Genomic DNA, 18,767 nt, shown 5'->3' on the forward strand with positions numbered 1-18,767 from the left:
AAACTGAGGCAGGGCCCCTGTCAGACCCACCCCTCCGGCACCTGGCCAAGCTGCCTGCGCACAAACCAGGTTTTTGCCGTCCAGCCGACTAGGGAGCGAGCAAACACCCACGGGGCCAGGCCCGGCCTGCTCCCGGGCTGAGATCGGCCAGACGGGGAGCCAGTGGAAGGGGGCGACCCTGCAGGTCAGCCAGAGGGCCGGCCGCTCCCCTGCCCCCTCCCGGGCCGCCCCACTCACCGGGCTCTGCAGGATCATGGTGACGCGCTTCTTCTGCTCCATCAGGCTGAAGTCCTGCCGCAGGTCTGCGGCGCGGCTGCGGAGGCGCAGGTACTCGGGGTCATCGTCGGGAAAGCGGTCGAAGTACTGCGGGCCCTGCGGGGGCGGCGGGGACGCGGCGTCGGGGACGGCGTCCTCACTCATGGTCCTGGCGCGCGAGCCGAAGCCTGGAAGCCTGCGGAGGAGGCGGAGGCTGCTCCCGGTCCGCCCGGCACCTGCAGCAGCGCTGCACCCCTGCGGGCCCGGAGCGTCCAGCGGGCGCTAGCACCTGCCGGGGCCACCCCCGCCCTGCTGCCCGCCATACCCTGCCCTGCTGCCCGCCACCCCCTGCCCTGCTGCTGGGGACACCACTGCCCTACTCCCATCACTCCTGCCCTGCTGCCCGCTACCTCCTGCCCTACTGCCCATCACCCCTGCCCTGCTGCCTGTCACCCTGTGCAAGCGAGTGCACGAGTGGAGCACGCCTGTGACGCGTGCCCGGAGTGCGAGGCTGTGCCCCGGGGGTCAGCACACACACAGGGACAATCGCCGGACCCATGTGAGGGCCAGGGCGGCCTTGGGGACGCGGCCGGGACCCCTAGGTTTTCCCTCGCAAGTGTGCTTCTTTCAGGGCCTGCTGGCGAGGGAAGGAATGTTCTCGGACTCCACGGGAGCCCGTTGGAGAAGCTGCACGTCCAGCCTCCACCTCCCGGCTGCGGCTCGGGCCACACCCGCTCCCTTCCTGTGTCCTGTCGTGTCGTGTGGGCCCCGCTAGACCTTCCAGGGCACTGGCCTCCTCCCTGCTGCGTGATCCCCTCTCAGGGGACGACGAGCAGTTCTTGACTGGACGAGGATGAGCTTTTGAAGACGAGTGGAGATGCCAGCGAGGGCGTCGGGGGCTGGCACACCTGGCTCCCGTCCCCACCCTGCCCTCCCCCTCACTCCACAGGAGGCGGGTGCTCTCCTGTCCTGCTGGAGCACTGCTGCCTGCCCCCTCCCGCCTCCCGCCTCCCGTCCCAACCTGCTCTTCCCCCTCGGCCCATCCTGTTCGCCCAAACCTTGACCTTCATTGCTGGCAGCAGGTCATCACGCAAGAGGCCTTGCGGCAGCCAGGAAAGCACACCCCGGGGCGGGGGGCTCCGCCCTCCCTCCACCTTACAGCCCCTCTGAGTGGGGCAGCTGGGGCGAAGCGCCAGGTGACAGGAGAGCTGGGGGTCCGCCCCCCATCAGCCCAGAACACTCAGATGACCTTCCTTCCTTTCCCTCTCCTTTCATTTTCCCTCCCTCCCTCCCTCCTTCCTTCTTTCCTTCCTTCCTATTTGCCCCTTTCGGGGAAGAGCAAATAGCAAAGTCCAGGGAGGGAGCACGTACAGATCCCTCAGCTAATGGCCCGAACCCTTGGCCTGGAGCAGTGGCTCTTAAACCGAGGAGCATGTTGGAATCCACTGGGGAACGGTTCAAGATACTGATATCACGGATTTTAATGTTATTAGCCGGGGGTGTGACCTGGACATCAGGATTTTTAAAAGCCCCCTGGGTGATTCCAAGAGGCAGCCAGAGTTGAAATACCCCTGGCCAGACGTTAATAGCCGTGCCACGTGATGGAAGGCACCCATTCCGGGTGTTGGCCACTTAGCGAGCCAGCCAGAGACGGCACAAACGTCACCTTCTAATTCCACTGGCAGGTGCCACTTCTCATGGCTGTCCCGGCCCTGTCGTCCGACTCCAGTGACCACCTGCCACCACACACTTGTCCTGGGACAGCACGCGTTCCCCAAATGCCACCACAACCTGCTTTTGCGAGTTTGCCGAGCCACGACGTCTCCGTTCTTTCGCCAGTTACTCATTTCCTTATGGATGCCCTCACCGGCTCTCCCCTACCCGGCGCCCTGCCTACTGCTCCTGCAGACGAAATATTTGCCTGTGAGTGGTGGAGTGTGGGGGAGGCAGCTTCTGGAAGTGGCAGCCAAAAAACCCCAAAAGCAAAAAAATTCTCTAAAGAAAGGTGTAAAACAGATACGGCAGGTTGCTAGAATGGCTGAAGATGTACTTAGTGACATTCAAGGCAGATTCTTCATCCCAGTGGAGAGAATCACTGAGTCCATCAGGGATGTTCCCAGGGCAGTTAGCTCCGGACTAGAAGTCTGAGTCTACACTGTCACCCTCAGTCGCTCATTCTCTAGCCGCACGGCCTTGAGCAAGTGGTAATTTCCCTCTGTGGGTCTCATTTTTCCATCCCTAAATGAGGGAAAGAACAGAATAAACCCTGGGACCCCTTCCAGCTCTACACTCTACGGAGAGAGACAGATTCACGTAGAAAATGCAGAAGGATGGAGGATCTAGGCTTCCCAGAGCGAGAGACCTTCTCCTGCATCCTCGCCTCCCCACCCCCGGGGCCTCTCCCTCCAGCCAGATGCCGACTGGGCAGCTGCCAAGGACACACACGACCCCCTAACATTTGCTTTGCAGGTTCAAGTCAGGCCCACGTGTGTGGAGTGAGTCACGAATCCTTCACCTCCACCATGCCCCCAGCCTGCTCCCGCAACGAGAGGCAACAAGGGGTTGCAAGGACAAAAACGACGGGACTGCATCAGAGCTGTGCAGACATGCAGGCTCCATCCAGATCTCCTGGGCAGAGAGCCCCGCGGACATTTTCCCAGGGGCACTGCCCCCCCCATTTTAATTATATCACTTCTGTAGCCCCAATCTTCAATGTTTTTTTTTTTAAAAACAGGCAGGCAGCCTCTCCCAGGAGGTACAATGGATACACACATGGGGATGAGCTCCCTGTGTTCCTTACGACTCCAGGTCCCACCAGCTCCAGAGCCACCTGAACCCTCCGAGTCTCTGGGGCTCGGATCATTTTGGCCGGCACAGCCCGGTACTGAGCCTTCCTGGCCTAAATCCTTTCTATTCAGGTGGAGAAGGCCGGCCCTCTTTCCTCCCCCCTGGAATGGCTACATTCTCAGGAATGGGTCCGTGGAGGCTGAAGTCGCATTCCCCTCCCTGAAGCACAAGGATCCTACAAGGAAGTTCAGGTCCTGCTGGACAGGAGCCCATGCCCCCCGGCCCCCAGGCCTGCCTTCGCTTCTTAGAGTCCAACCCAAGCAGGTCACTCCAGAGATGCTCCAATGGGTAGGGGGCAGGAGATGGAAGCCCTGACCCCCTCAGCATGACAACGGCGGCCACGGAAAAGCAGCCTTCGGCTTTACGGGCCAGAGGCATCCTTTTGGGCTTCTCCCTTTCCTTCCAAAATGTTGCACAGGAGACCAAAGTTCTGTGCCGTGCGGCTTTGTGGTTGAAAGCATGGACTCCGGACCAAGAAGAGGACGAGCTCCAATCTTAACCATGCCACGTAGCAGCTATGTGATCCCGTTGCGCAAGTCACCTAACCTCTCCGTGGCTCGGTTCCCCCGTGTATAAAATGGGGGTTGAACTGTTTAGCTACCTCATTAGGCTCTTCTGAGGATTTAGATGAGTTAATGTATGTGAAGTATTCAAAACAGTGCTATTAAGCATTTGCTCTTATTATGTGTCATTTAGGGGCTAAAATCATCATAGCATTAGGAACTCGAGCAATAAGAGGCTCGTGATTCAACTGTAAACAGGTGCATACCGAGTAACTGTAATTATATGTTGTAGCCCCAAAACCTAATTCAATCTTGAGCATCTAGAAAAAGACCGACGAGAATGACTGGTTCTCTGATTAGATACTGGGAACACGTCAACCCGGAGATCACAAAAAAGAGGACAAGCAGGGTGGTGACCATCAGAGGCCAGTGCTCGGTGGGCCAGGTGTGACATCATAAAGAATGTATCTGGCCTTCGTCCCCAGTTCCTGCAGAGCTTCCAAAAGCCTTGGGATTTCTAAAATACCTAAGGACGTCAGGAGGGTCTTTGGTTATTCATGATGAGCCCATTGCATTGAACCTGAATTTACGCCCATGAGGCGACTTACGGTGGCCCTTCGATGGTTCAAGGGAGAGACTGGCTACCAAGAAAGGCCAAGCACAGGATTAGAAGGTTGGAACCTTAGCCGCATCCCCAGCCACGGAGGACAGAGGGGGAGGGGTTGGAAGTTGAGTTCAGTCAGATGGCAGATGGGGGCCCCTGGGGGGCTCAGGGCTGGAGCGTCTGCCTTCAGCCCAGGGCGTGACCCCGGGGTCCTGGGATCGAGTCCCGCGTTGGGCTCCCCACAGGGAGCCTGCTCCTCCCTCTGCCTGTCTCTCTGCCTCTCTCTTTCTCATGATTAATTATTTTTTTTTAAATCAAGTGGCAGATGATTTAAACAACTGTGCCTACTAGTAATAAAGCTCCCCATTAAAAATCTCTGGACATCAAGGCTGGAAGGAGCTTCCTGTGGTAGCTGGGATAGTGATACACCCAGATTCTAGAAGGAGGGGACGCACAAGCTCTGCACCAATCCCCTCCCTCCCCACGCCCTGCCCTATGCGTTGTCTCCATCGGCTGTTCCCGACTTGACCCCTCCATCATACAACTGGAATCACAACTGCAGTCCCTCCCCTGAGTTCTGGCGTTGTTGTAGTGAATTAGAGACGGAAGGGCGGCATGGAAACCCTCACCTTTATAGCCAAGTGAGTGAGAAGTGCGGTGGCCTGGGGATCCTGCTCGTGGCTCCTGAGGCAGGGGCAGTTCCTACTGGTGATTTTGCCTACAACTAGCGTAGTTAACTGTGTGCCTGTAGCTAACCAGCATAGTTAACTATGCACCCGTAAGTCTAACCAGCAGTAGTTAACTGTGCCCACAGCTAACCAGCGGTAGTTAACTGTGCACCTGTAGCTAACCAGCGTAGTTAACTGTGCGCCCTCCGCCCGGCGGGGTGTCAGAATCGAGCTGAGCTGCAGGACGCCCGGTTTGCGTCAGAGGACGGGAGACACAAGGGCGCCGAGCAACCGTCTCCGTGATTACTGTCACTCCCAGGGCACTCCGCGGGCGGGCAGCCCCGTCACCGTCCACAGGCACAGGCACACTGGGTCTCAGGGAGAGACGCTAACTTGCCCGACACGAGCGGAGTAACGAGCAGGTAACGTGGGGTCAGGATCTCCGCCGGGACTGACCGGCCCCAGATGCTGCTTGTCCCCGGATGTCCGTTGGGTTCCCACGGTGCCCTAAGCCTGGTTCCCTAACTGGTTCCCTAGGGCCTGCAGGGCCGCGGGAGGCGGGGATTTTAGCTGAGGGGGCCACGCACAGGCGCACCCGCGGCAGCCGCTCGGGACGGAAGGCGGGCAGGCGGGCACCTTGCAGGCGGTGTGCCGTCTCCTTGGAGGAAGGTGACTAAGGGGGCTGTGCGAGGACCTCGGCCCCTGCCGGGGGGGGGGGTGCACTAGTGCCTTCTAAGGTCCTTCAGACTCACGGCAACAAGTCCCCCAATCCCGCCGGCACCTGGAGGCTCGTCCTGGTGAGATGGACCCAACCGAGAAGTGTGCCTCACGCCCCATCACCACCAAAACTGCCAACCAATTACCAGGAGGCTGGACCGGCGCTGTCCCAGGCAGCGGCTTCTCAGGGCTCGGCCCGTGCACCCGCTTCACTCTCGGGGTGCCGACCGCATCTACAGGACCTCAAACATCCGGGTGGAGGCTGAAAAACACAAGCGCACGTATCAGGGTCTTGCCCGCCACACCAGCACTCCTCACCCATCAGCTGCTGAGAGATTCTTAAAGATGAGCGTGAAGTGGAATTTGATGTCAAAGCCCGTCCCGTCTACGGAGCCGTACGGGCGGCTTCATTATCTCCCCAGGTGGGGCCGACGTTCTTTTCAGAGAGGAACTGGGAGAGCCCTCCCCTGAGCCTTGGCCTCTCTCCACGCGGCCGAGGGAGCACAATGCACAATCCCGCTTGGCGCGGAGGCCCACGGCTGCCAGGCTGGGAGGCATAGGGCGCCCCATTCCGCGCCCCAGCCCTTCACGAGGAGCCTCAGTGCACAGCCGCTGGTGGGAGAGAATTTCGGCTGCAGCCGAGGAAGCGGGAGCGGCCTGGCACACAGCACGCCGCAGGACAGCGCGGGGGCTTCACGGGCACGGGCCACGGACGGGGGGTTCACAGAGATGAGCCACTGCTGGACACACCCTGCGCGGCCGGCCCTTCACGACGTTCGTCATCAGAACATTCAGACACACGGAACACGAGCGATGGTTCTGCGCTTTCGGCCGGGCGCGGGCTCAGCGAGGAGGCCTGTGTCCCCGGCTGGCGGCCCCCCAGCTCCTGCTCACGCTCCCCGGCCGTCCTTCCTCACCGGCCACTTCAGCTGCGTCCCCCACTCTGGGCAGACTCACCGACCAGCCGGGCGCCGGGAGAGCCAGTCTCGGTAGGCGTGGCGTGTGCGAGGGGCTATAGGCTCTGCGCGCCCGCGGGGGCCCCGCTGTCCGCCCGGCCGGCCGGCGCACGCTGGGCTCCCCCTGGACCCGGTCCTGGGCTCGCGGCTCTCCGAGGGCCCTGCCCGTTGCTTCTGTGACTCTTCTCCGCGCTCGGCTGGGCCTGCTGCCGGCGGGGTCGCCCTCCCACGGGCCTTAGTTTCAGCTAGAACGGGGTCACGGCCACCCGAGGCTGCTTCTGTCCCACGCCCACCCCCGTTTCCAGGCTGGCTCGCTCCGGCGCAGGCCCTCTGGATGCCAGTCTGTTGTGGGGCGGCCACGTGTGTCCCCCAACTGCCCCTGCAGCCTCGTGAGCTGTCGTTCCCGAGGCACGAGCTCCTGCCCTTCCGCAGCGGCCCCTGCCACAGGGGTGCGAGGTCTGTGGCCATAACCTGCCAAGACCTGGATTCTCAGAGTCTGAGCTATTTCTTGTGTCCACTGAAAGAACTCATTTTTTTGCCCCCAGGAGTGACCCACACCACTTGCCTACGGAGACGGGCACCCGTCCCCCAAGTCAGTATGCACTGGACCCTAACTCCTATCCCAACCTCAGCTGCTGTTAAAATTCTGCTATTAGAGGTTCATTCCTTGGGTTGTAGCGTTACCCCCTGATTAAAACAAAAATAGGCCTGAGGGGTATCAGGCAAACGTAACCCCCCCATGGAGCCCCGACCATCGGGGTCTGCTTGCTCGGCCAGGCGGGGCGAGGACCCCAGGACCACAGCGGCCACTTCACGCTCCACGTCCCCAGGTCCCCGCGCTCTGCAGGCTTAGCGCCCAGCCGTTCATGCACCTGCGGCAGAGCCGAGAGGCAAGGCGCCCCGGGTCACGAGAAAGCAGCACCCTGGGTGCCCAGGCACCCCCCGGGGGCAGGACCTGCAGGGCCCCTGCTCCCAGGTCCCGTCGGACGGGGCTGCAGGGCGGTGCAGGCTCGGGGTCGCTGCCCTAGGTGGTGGCCCACTGCGCCGCGACGCTCAGGGCCCTTGCTCACTCAGGTGCCGCCCGGCCACTGCGGGTGGGCCTGTGCGGGCGGCCAGCCCTGACCCAGCGCCGGGCCCCCTCCGCAGCCGGCCCCTCCTCCCGCGCTCCCGCGGCACAGCTCGCCCGTCGCCAAGGCCCCCGGTCTCGCGGCCTCAGCACCCTGCCGCAACCGTGTCACCGTCCGGAAGGGCCACCGTGCTGTCACCGCCCTGCCACGCGCCCACCCGGGGCTCCCGCCGCCTGGGGCAGCGTTCCTGTGCTTCCTTCCCACTGATGCTTGCTCTTCTGGCCGAAATTCAGCCAAATTTAGATTGTAACACGAATCCTTTTTACAGCCACCAAACATAAAGGTTTAATTCTGAATTTGCCTTTTCGAACCAACACATGCTGCGTGCCGGAGACCCAAGGCCCCCCCCATCGCCAGCCGGACGACTGGGGGACCTTGCTTTTGTCCTTCCCTTGCGGCTGCCACCCAGCAGAGAGGGACCCGGGCCCTCACCCCGTAGGTCTCCCAGGGCCTGCCCAACCCCGGCCGCCTCCCGTGGGTGCGCTGGGCTATTCCCAGGGCCTGACGGCACCCGGTGGCTGCCTCCCCGCCTTGTCCAAGCTCACCTCTGCCTGGAGAACGTCCTCATTTCCTTCTCCTTCGGGTCAGCAGGTCCTCCCCCCCCTAACCGGTCCCTTAGCTCCCGTGGTGCCTCTACTCCCCGCTTCCCTGCACCCGCTATCTGACGGCACCAGGCTATGACCTGGTGTGGGCAGGCAGGTGGGCGGGGGGGGGGGGCCTGCACCTGTGCCCCAGCTGCCTCCAGACCTGGTGCCTCTGCTGCCCCGATGTCAGTCGAGCTGGAACTCCACTGACGGTTCCTGAGGCCGCACTGCGGGGCCCTGGGGTCCCGGGGGTCCCTGGGGGGCTCGCGGTAGGTGCTGCGGACCAGTGGCCTCACGGGGAGCCGAGGGCGTTAACGGAGGGCCCGCGGCAGGCCCCCTGGTGCACGGGCCTCCTGCTCGGCGACAAGCCGCTCTTCTCGGCTGCTGAGAAGCAGAAGTGCCACGACCCACTGCCACTCGACGGGCAGATCCAAGGTCACGGGGTCGCACTGGTTACGGGGAGAAAGGGGCGAAGGCGGACAAAGCGGGGGCCACAACAGGTGCCACAGGCCGTCGCTGCAGCCCCTGGCCGGGCTCTTACCTCCCCTGCCAGCAGCCCCTCCGCTGCCTGGGACCCTCGACTCTTCGCCCAATGGCGCCCTGAGGCTCCGCCTCGCGTGTCCCGCTGTCGCCCTCCCGGGAGAGCAGCCGGGAACGGCACCCACGTGGGCACACCCCGCCGTTCTCCTCTGTGTCCCCCGCAGACCAGGCCACGAATCACGGGAGTGGGAACTCGCGCTCCTACGGGTTATTCCTGGCGGCTCCCGAGGAGCGGAAGGTCTGGAAAAGGAGCACGGGGCCCACGTTGTGCGAGGAGCAGGCAGGCCCGTCTCCCCCTTCAGCGGGCGCTGCCCAAACAGGACAGGCCCGAGCGCCCCGAGCCCGGGTGCAAAGGCGCGGTGCACGGCGGCGCCCAGCTGCCCCGGCCCCACAGCACAGCCTCCCGGCCAAGCCTCGGACCTGAAGTTGGAGCCCGAGCTCACTGACCGAGCCCCGGGGCCTCCGGGAGGCGGCGGAGGCCAGGGCCTCGCCCCGCTGCTCCCCTGGGCCCGGCCACGCCCTGCCTGGCCCCGCAGATAGAGGGAGGGCACCTCCGCGGGCGCGGCTGAGGCCTGTCCCCGGCTCCACCCGGTCCTGAGCCCCCCGAGTTCCACTTTAGGTATCAGCTGCTGTGACCACGTAGGACAAAAACAGTTTAAGGGAAGAAAGGGAGGAAGGAGAGAGACGGTGAAGTGTCCGCGTCCGTCTCCGGAGGCCCCTCCACGGACCGCCGCACGTCCAGAAGCGCTGGCGTCCGAGCATCCCCGACGCCCCCTTCCAGCCACGTCCGCGGCATTTTAAAGCCCTTCTAGTAACGGGCCCCAGGCCTACCGGTGGGCGGGCACGTCCCCCCACCCCTCCATCACCCAGAAGTCGCACGGCTGGGCGACGAGCTGACCTGGCCTCCCTTGTCACCACTCGAACTCGGCCCCACTCCCTCTCACGGGACAAGCGCGATTATTTGCTCTGTACCTACCGGTGGCCAAGAGTGAGCGAGAACTGGGACTGGGCAGGAGAGGAGATGTCTCCAAACGAAAGGAGACTTGGTCCCCGCCTGCTACAGACCCGCCGTCATATTAAGGTGAAAAATACGAACATGGATACAACGGCGTGTGTGCAACAAGCAGCGAGCACACTCCTTGCAGGCCGCCTCTGAGATGACCGTGTCTCTCTACACACACACACACACACACACGGGAAACTGCAGATAAATGTTTGTTTTCAACGCTTTTTTGGAAGAGGAGACTGGAAGCCCGAGGCCCACGTTTACGAGGACCCAAGTTTTCAGATCTTGAAGGAAGACATTATTCCCTCAACAAGATTCAGGCTGTTAAACCCAGACGGGGAGGGGCCTGCTGGGCCCTTCTCATCAGCGCCGAAGCGCAGGGCGGCCCCCGCCCCCCGGCCCTCAGGGGTGGACCTGGAGGCTCCAGGGCAGGGGGTGACCTGGTCGGGGCCGCAGACCATCCAAGGGCAGAGCCTTGCTTGAACCCATCTGGTTCCAGAGCCTGTCGGCCCCTTGCACTTCACCACGTGTCCTTCTCCTCCACGTGAAGGTGATGCAAGGGGCCCGGTGGGAAGGGCAGCGGGTCAGCAAACAGCTAAAGCCCGAGGCCCAGGCTTCCTACGCTTCAGAGAAGCACCGTAAAGGATGATTCGGTCCCTATTTCTGGCACGGGGACCCCAGAGGGGATGATTCACAATCGCCTGCGATGGAGTTGGGGGCAGGGGTGGCTCGTGGAGGGATCACGGCAGTCCTGGGGGCAGAGCTGCTGCAGCGCCCTGCGAGCCAGGGGGCCCCAGGGAGGCCCCAACCTTGAGTCTCCGGCCCTCGGCTTTAATCCACTTGTCAGGCATCTCTGCCACCAACTGCAAAACCGTGCGGGCTTCCCGCCTTCAGTGAGGGGGACGAAGGGGGGCTGCAGACGCCCCGGTGACGGAGGGACAACGCTGAGCTAGCAGGAAGCCCGGGCCCAGCCTTCAAATGCTCAGTCCCCTCAGTGAAAAGGTCAGCGGAACGTGCACACTGTGTGGATAAAAGCTCGTCAAGGGGACGGCCTAATTGATCTGACACGTCCTCTGATTCCCTGCTCCGCGCCTCCGGCCGCCCTCGAATCCGGGCGCGGACACCCCCGAGCCGTCGCCTTGTCCACCTTTCACTTCCGGCCGAACCGGACCCGAGACCCACGGAGCTCTATTTTGAAAAGCGTCCCCTCGGTCAAGGTCAGACGCGGAACAGTCGGTTCTGCTTTTTGGCCTCAACCGCGGTCATTTGCTCTTCGGCAGGAGAGTGAAACGTGACCCGCTGAATCGCGCGGCGGGGCTTCGTCGCTCGCCAGTCCCGGTTCCAGCCCGGAAACCCGGAGACAGCTAGTGAGGACCTGCCCTTCCATGTCCACTAGGCTAAAGGGCGTCCTAGGCCACGGGGATGGAAACAGATGCTCTTTTATTGAGCACGTTCAGGTCAGAATTGTTTTGCTGTTCTTTTTTTTCCCCCATTGGTTTTTTTGGGAGGGCTTTCCTACCTGTTGGGCACAAAAGGAAATTCTAAGAGGACCTCGCATCTAGGACGAGAGCGGGCTCGGACTCCATCCAAAGCCTCCAGACAAAGGATGCGGTAAAAATTCACGGCTGCAGTGACACCCAGGCCTTGCCGAGCTGGGGCTGGGATGAAGACCCCACAGGCCCGGGGAGAGGGGATGGTGAGGAAACGGGCTAAAGGGTGGGAGAATCTAAAGGCTTGCATGGAAATTGTGCTGGGCTCTGCAATCTCAAGGCAGAGACATCCCCAGAGCCTTGGAAGGGAGGCTCAGGCTGCCACGGAGTCCCTCGTCCTCTCAGGACCAAGACGGGGCAACAGGAGGCATCTGCCGGACTTGCTTCTCCTCCCAGTGATCCTCCCCGCGGCTCTTTACGGCCTGGATTTTATTGTGACGGTGCTAAGGGAGGAACTATTTCAACTTCTCTCCGTCTCTGCATGCGGGTGCATCGGGGTCAACGCTGCGCACTCACCGAACCCACGTCGTCGTCTTCCTGGCGCCCAATTCCCCGGCCTCCCGGCCTGGCGAGGCTCTAAGCGGAGGTGATGTGCATCGCCCGGCGCCTGGGTGATTAGGAGCAGGGGCGCCTGCTCCACACGCTTTGTCCTCTTGCGTCCCTGCCGGATGCAGAGGATCCGGGAGAAATTCTGGGGCCTTGGGGATATCGCGGCATCACTGCAGGCGGCCCCGAGCGACTGGGGACGCTGAGGCTGCTGTCACGGCTCACGGCCCACCCGAACGACACAGCCATGCTCTGCAGTCGGACCTCGAGATGCTTTCCTGTCGACTTGATCAGGGTCCCCCCCTTGTCCATACTTGACATGAATACTTAGCTGAATCCGCAGATCATAAGACAGGACCTCCCACTTCAGGGGCTCCTGAGATCCCATAAAGTCACTGATAAAACTCGGAAAGAAGGAAGTGGAAGATAAGCGTCACGGCAGCAACTTGAGGGAGACGCTGGAGACTCAGGCAGCTTCGCCTCCAGGACATCCGCTTGAAGAAGTGTCATTCTATGTGTCGGCAAATTGAACACCAATAAAAAATAAATTTATTAAAAAAAAAAAAAAAGGGCAGCCCCGGTGGCGCAGCGGTTTAGCGCCGCCTGCAGCCCGGGGTGTGATCCTGGAGACCCGCATGGAGCCTGCTTCTCCCTCTGCCTGTGTCTCTGCCTCTCTCTCTGGGTCTCTCGTGAATAAATAAATAAAATCTTAAAAAAAAAAAAAAAAAAAAGACAAGATGAGACAAAAAAATGGAGATGGATCCACGACCTGAGGTTGAAAACCACCCTGGCTGGGGGTGCTCTCCAGAGGGCCTCGCACATACTGGGTGCTCAACAGCTGCTAGTTCCCACCTCCCATGTCCTCTCTTTCAGAACCTTCCCAGATCTGCCTGCCTTTCCCCCAATTTTGGGAGAAGACAGATTTGAGGCAAACAGAGGGAAGATGAATAACTACCGAGGGGACTGGGGGGCGGCAAGTAACTCCGTAGAAGTCCAAGCTGTCTCCCTGCACTCAGGGAGGCGGCCCCACCCTACGGCCTTGCGGCTAAGAACTCTGGAAAGCATCAGGGGCCCGGATCAAACCCAGCTCTGCATCTGTCTAGCTTCATGTATTTGGGCAAATCAATTAATTTCTCTAAACCTCAGTTTCTTGGCCTGTACAATGGACACAGGAACAGAACCTCCTTAGACGATTATGCGAAATAATACATGAAAGCACAGGGCCTAGTAAACGATATGGGCTCAATACACGTTAGGTGCTACTATCGAATCACTCTTCCTGTGGCCTATTGACGTCATAACAATTGGATTTTTTAAAACTGCAGCCTGGATTCCGCCTTGCCAGCAAGCATACATCTGGGCTCACCGCCCCATCAGATGTTCTCAAGGGAACGTCAACGCATCCGTGAAACTCGGCTTAATAAAATTAGGCAGATTATGTTTGCTGCTGAATTTCTGTACTAAAGACTCAGGTAGATGTTTGGTCCGTAGGCGGTTCTAAATGGTGGGTTTCTCTCTTCCATCCGAGCAGATAATCTAGAGATTCCAGTGCTGTTACCCTGTTCTCCTTGCATCACTGATGAGAATGCCTGGACTGCTTACAGGTTTTTCCAGCTAATTCCCTGACCCCCCTGACCTGGCTATTTATTACAGACACAGAAAGCTGTGCCCAGACATCTGACATGCCTTGTGCCTTGGGAGGACTGCTGGCCCTTCCTGGCAGTCGAGCTTGGGATTACAAGAAAGGGGTGAGGTTTTCAGTCTGGGAAAAATACAAGTGGCAAAGGGCTGCAAACCAAGGCAGAAAATCACGGAGGGTTACAAAGTGAGTGAATACAGGGGGAGACCCCCCCCCCTTTCTCACCTCAAAAAAAGAGGCTTTTAAAGTAAATTAAATGAAGTTTTGCACATGGTTAGTAAGCAAGATAGGATACATACTGAAACATCCCCCAAAGGCCTAAACATCCCCCTAAAGCCCTAAGCATCACTCAAAGGCCTAAACATCCCCAAAAGGCCTAAACATCCCCCCCCAAAGGCCTAAACATCCCCCCAAAGGCCTAAACATCCCCCCAAAGACCTAAACATCCCCAAAAGACCTAAACATCCCTCAAAGGCCTAAACATCCCCCTAAAGGCCTAAACATCCCCCAAAAGGCCTAAACATCTCCCCAAAGGCCTAAACATCCCCCTAAAGAGCTCTTTGATAATAAACAGCCATAAGGCATTTTGCCAGGACAAGCTGTGTCATGGGAAAGTGCACATATCCAGTACTAAATGAAAATGCCTTGGGGTGGAACAAATAATACCTGGAGGGTCCCCCCAACCTCCAAACACTATAGGGTGGGGGTGGGATAGCTGCCCACACTGCATCTTTGCCTTCTTTGTGCCCAGCCTCCCTGGGAAGTGGGACAAAGGGCCGTGATGCCATCTCCCTCCTACACCTTTGAACCCTGTATGATTTCGGAAACATATTACATAATTTCAGAAGCATCATCATATGACAAAGCTCACAGATTCTGGCGCAGACTGGTTTGTGCCCAAGGCTCACCTCTGCTGGCTGTGAGATTTTAGATGTTACTGAGCCACCCCATGCCTCCGTTTCCCCATCTGTAAAGGGGGGTGGTGATTATGATAGCAACCCCAAAGGGTTGTCGCAGCCAAAAGGATTCATCCCTGGAAAACGCATAGGACGCGATCTGTCACGGAAGACACATTCAAGAATGCTGCTATTATTTGGCGACGGTCAGCGGCACGAGTGAACCCAAACTCCAGGCTGGACCACTGAGAGGGGGAGCACTGGCATGCGGCGTGGAAGCACGGACGTGTCCGAGGGGGTCTGTAGTAGGTCGCACAGTGGCACCGCAAAAAACACGTCCATGACCTAACTCCCGGAACCTGACAATTGGGGCTTATTTGGAAAATGGATCCTGAATGATGAGATTAATTTAAGAATCTCACGCTGAAATCGTCCTAGAGTATCCAAGTGTGCCCCGAATCCCAGCACACATCCCTGACGGGACGCACGGACAAGACGGCCCCAGGAAGACGGGCAGCTACGGGCGTGACGCAGCTGCAAGGCCAGGAACGCCAGCAGCCCAGCGGCTGGAAGAAGCAAGGCGGGATTCTTCCCCTGGAGCCTTTGGAGGCCGCGCAGCCTCGGTTGTGCACTTCTGGCCTCCAGAGCGTCTGGGCGCTACTTTAACCTTCGCGTGCATACGACCTGCCGGGGGATCTACCAACCTACAGGCTCTGGTTCAGTCGCCTGGGGCGAGCCGGAGATGCCGCACTTCTCCAAGGATCCTAAGTGATGCCATTGCTCACGGTCCACAGACCGCGCTCTGAGTAGTGAGCGTGTAAGAGCATATTGTCACCGGCAGCCCCGTGATGATAAAGGGGATGCGTGGAACAAAGGGCCGGAGGTCGCAGATCCAGTCAACTGCTACACTTGGCCACCGTGACAGCGAAGGGCTGGAGGACAGAGAGCAGAAGCGGGGCGCGGGCTGGGGCGGCACGGCTCCCCAGGCCCGGTCGATGCTTCTGAATTGAACAGCAGCTCACTGGGGCGGTACTAATGGGTTCCGACGGCTCCTGTTCATCACTCTCTAACAGGGTCAACCAAGAAGTGGTCTCATCCTTTTGGATGGAAAAAAAAAAAAAAAAAACCAACAGTAACAAAAACGAAATAAGATCTCCTTATCCCGGCTTACGAGGGCCCCGAATAATTCCTAGGAGAATGGAAACGCGGGTGATCGAGTCCCCATTTCCCACCTTCGGTGAACCCGACGGAGACTTATGCATCAGCACTTGTGTTTTTTTAAATATTTTATTCATTTATTTATTTTGAGAGAGAGAGAGAGAGAGAGGAGGAGGAGGAGCAGAAGGAGAGGGACAAGCAATTCCATGCTGAGTGCGCAGCCCCACATGACCCTGAGATCATGACCCGAAATCAAGAGTCAGACGTTTAACTGAGCCAACCAGGCAGCCCTTCCCTATTGTTTTTACGGAGTGGAAAATGCTTGGTCCAAGAGGCAACGAGAACTCGCCTGTCGTGTAGCCTGGGCTCTTCGACGTGGGAGTGGGTATTGAGAAGCTCAGGCTGCTCGACAGAGCAGAGGCCACCGGTACGTCTCAGGGTGGGGGCAGGAGTGGGGTAGCTCACCCACTAAAACAGCCTGGGGCTAAAAAAAACAAAAAAAAGCTGGTCTGCCAAGGGCAACGTAGGCATGGGCAGAAGAGGCAGATGCCCCGTTGGCCTAGTTAAAGAGAAAACCAGCAGCCCCAAATGGAGTCGTGATGCTAGGCCAAGTCACCAAACCGGGGCTCACTGTCTAAGCTGCCTGCAGTCTAAGCCCCACCCCCGGAAATGTCATCTTGAGTGGCCTGTAGGAATCAGGGGTCACGCAGAACCCGTCCTGGTCCCTGACAAGGAGGCCATCCACCAACAAGACCCTCCACCCCGAGGATGAGGAGACCATCCACCACCAAGACTCCCCACCCCAAGGACAAGGAGGCCAACCAAGACCCCCCACCCCGAAGGACGAGGAGGCCATCCACCACCAGGAGGTGGCCTCTCCTGGAACATTCCTGTCCATTCCTTTGCTAAGGGTCCAGCCAGGTCCTGCCTGTGCAGCCCTTCCCTTCTGTCAGCTCCTCCCAGCTCGCTCCGATGCTCCCCGATCCACGAATTACTGAATAAAAGCCAACTGACCTTCAAACCTTCTCAAATTTTGTCTTTAACAACCTCACTATGTTCGTTTCCCACGGATCCGTCTCCAGCGCCCCGCCTGTGATCCAATCCACATAGACGGTTTTGTCCCTAAAGCGGGTCACAAACCCGCGGCATCGCCCGCGTCCGGAGCCACGATGGCTGTTCCCTTGGATCACGCGGCAGCTCCCGCGTTCTGGAGGCTGCAGACAGACGCCCTCTGCGCTCGGTCAGCAGCGGGGGAGGCGGCTTCCGGGGTCAGCGTGGGCTCAGGGCAGGGCAGGGCCCCCGGGCCACGTCTTCCCGGGGAACAGGACCAAGTCCTCTCGGCCTTCACGCCTCGGCCAGTGTGTCTGCAGGGAACGCCCGCCCCAGACACACGGCCACCCTCCAGCCCGCCTGGGCCCAGCTCTCCCCTCCCCAGGCCAAGGCCCTCCCATTCCCCAGCGCCTGGTTCTCTGGCGCTTCGTGGCTCTGGCACCTGGCGTTTGCCACCAGGCTGGCGTCTTTTCCTGCTATTACTCACCCCTGCACGTGAGTCGGGACAAAGACGACTACTGCATGGGTGTTCCCAGCTCTCCGCCCCGCAGCCTCGCCTCCCTGACCTCCAGGAGGAGCCCCCTGGCCTCAGTGGCTCTTCCGTGCTTTGTGGGGTAGGATGGACGGGGAAGGGAGCTGAGAGAGAACCAGGGGACCATCGGGGAGGGCGCGTCTAAGGCACCGTGTTGGAGAAGAGCAGCGTGAGGTGCGAGGGCAGCAGCAGCGGAGAAGGGGGCTCAGGAGCTGTGTGGCCACCCACTCCCCGTTTCACAGTCAGGACATGCAAAACCTCGAGTCATCGCAAAGGGCTTCCGGTCACTGAAGCGCGTCCTTGAGGTCACAGCACGGCACGCGGTGTGGACGTCAGGGATGTGGCTGCGGGAGGATCCGTCTACGCCTCCGAGCTCTCCTCCGCGACGGCCTGCGGGGTCATTTCTGCACCCGTCGGCCGGGCCGGGGAGCCCACGGTGGCAGGGCCAAGCAGGCTGGGGTCCCCCCGATGAGGAGCCTGACGCCCGGGGAGGGGTCTGTGGCAAGAGCGCCTGTGCACGTGCGGCCTGACGGCGCCATGTGACCGCCATGCCCCCTCCTTCCCTTAGGTGAGGGGACAGCAAACCCATCCCGTCTGCCCGGTGCTGACCGGACACCCTCTCCGAGCAGGTGCTCGTGTGACGATCCAGGCGGCGTTCTCGAAAAGCCTGCCGCGGACACCGGCCTGCTGGGAACTGTTCACGGCAGAAGCCCCGTGTGGACGCGGGAGTCCTCGGGGTCACGGGTGCAACCCCGTGACCTCCTTCCCTTCCCCGAAGGCCTCGTGTCCGTCCGGGGCGAGTCCGGCGCAGAAGGTGCTCAGTGCCCCTCGCGATGCCCGCGGGCTCCTGGCGGCCGAGCCGCGCGTCTCAGCCAAGGCTCCTCTGGCCTCAAGGACACAGAGTCCAGAGTGACCGTCCCAGCGAAGGGCTGCTCCCGCCACCCACCTACCCCCCCCCCCCCCCCCGCCTCGGCTTCCTGCGGCCTGTCCTCCTCGCCAGTTCCCTCCCGGGCCGCCCACCTCCGTGCAGCTTCCCGCGGGAGGGGCCCTGGCCCCAGGGCGGGTGGACCCGCATCCCCAGCCTCCCTCCAGCCTCCCCCCTCCCCGGCAGAGTGGCCTCCCGCTGGGCGGGTCCTGGGCGGCCCCGGGACCGTGTCGCCTCCTGTCGCCTGCGCAGACGGCCGGGCCCGCGGTGAACGCCCTCCGCCGAGGAACGTCCGTCCTCGCGAGCGCCCGACGGACACACAGCCCAGCTCCCCGCTCCCTTCACCGAACCCTGAGAAGACGGAGGCTGAGGGCGTGTGACTTGTGCAAGGAGGGACCCGGGGATAGCCTGGCCCGGCGGCCTGGGCTCCCTGGCTCCACCCGCCTCAGCCCTGCGGAAAGCCGGGGGGCTCGGTCTTTGCATTTGAGCCCTGTCATGCGGCTTCTGGGGCCCAAGCCCCGTCCCCTCACGTGCCCGCTGGACGCCAGGAGCCACTCAGGCCTTTGCTCCGCGAGGTGCACACTCGTGCCTTAGTGTAGCCGGCCCCGAGCACAGCCAGCCCCGTGGGCCTCTGTGCCTCAGTTTCTACGTCCAAGGGAACCAAAGTGACCCCAAACCATCACTTCCAGGTGCATTTAAGCGGTTCTCTCAGTGCATGAAGCAA

General features: G+C 60.5%; 1 protein-coding gene across 2 annotated transcripts in view; it reads right to left on the reverse strand.

Annotated features, from left to right (window-relative positions):
- The window catches only part of ADD2 (adducin 2), an 88,497-nt gene that overhangs the window by 33,389 nt on the left and 36,341 nt on the right, over positions 1-18,767 (reverse strand). For both annotated transcript variants that reach the window (XM_077915821.1, XM_077915822.1), the window contains exons 2-3: positions 5,741-5,856; positions 238-451 (exon numbers count right to left, since the gene is read on the reverse strand). In XM_077915821.1, coding sequence (XP_077771947.1) covers positions 238-420 — 183 coding nt within the window. In that variant the 5' untranslated portion in view covers positions 421-451; positions 5,741-5,856. The remainder of the gene's footprint in view (positions 1-237; positions 452-5,740; positions 5,857-18,767) is intronic.

Source organism: Canis aureus, chromosome 11, assembly GCF_053574225.1.
Source record: "Canis aureus isolate CA01 chromosome 11, VMU_Caureus_v.1.0, whole genome shotgun sequence".
NCBI classification, from domain to species: domain Eukaryota; kingdom Metazoa; phylum Chordata; class Mammalia; order Carnivora; family Canidae; genus Canis; species Canis aureus.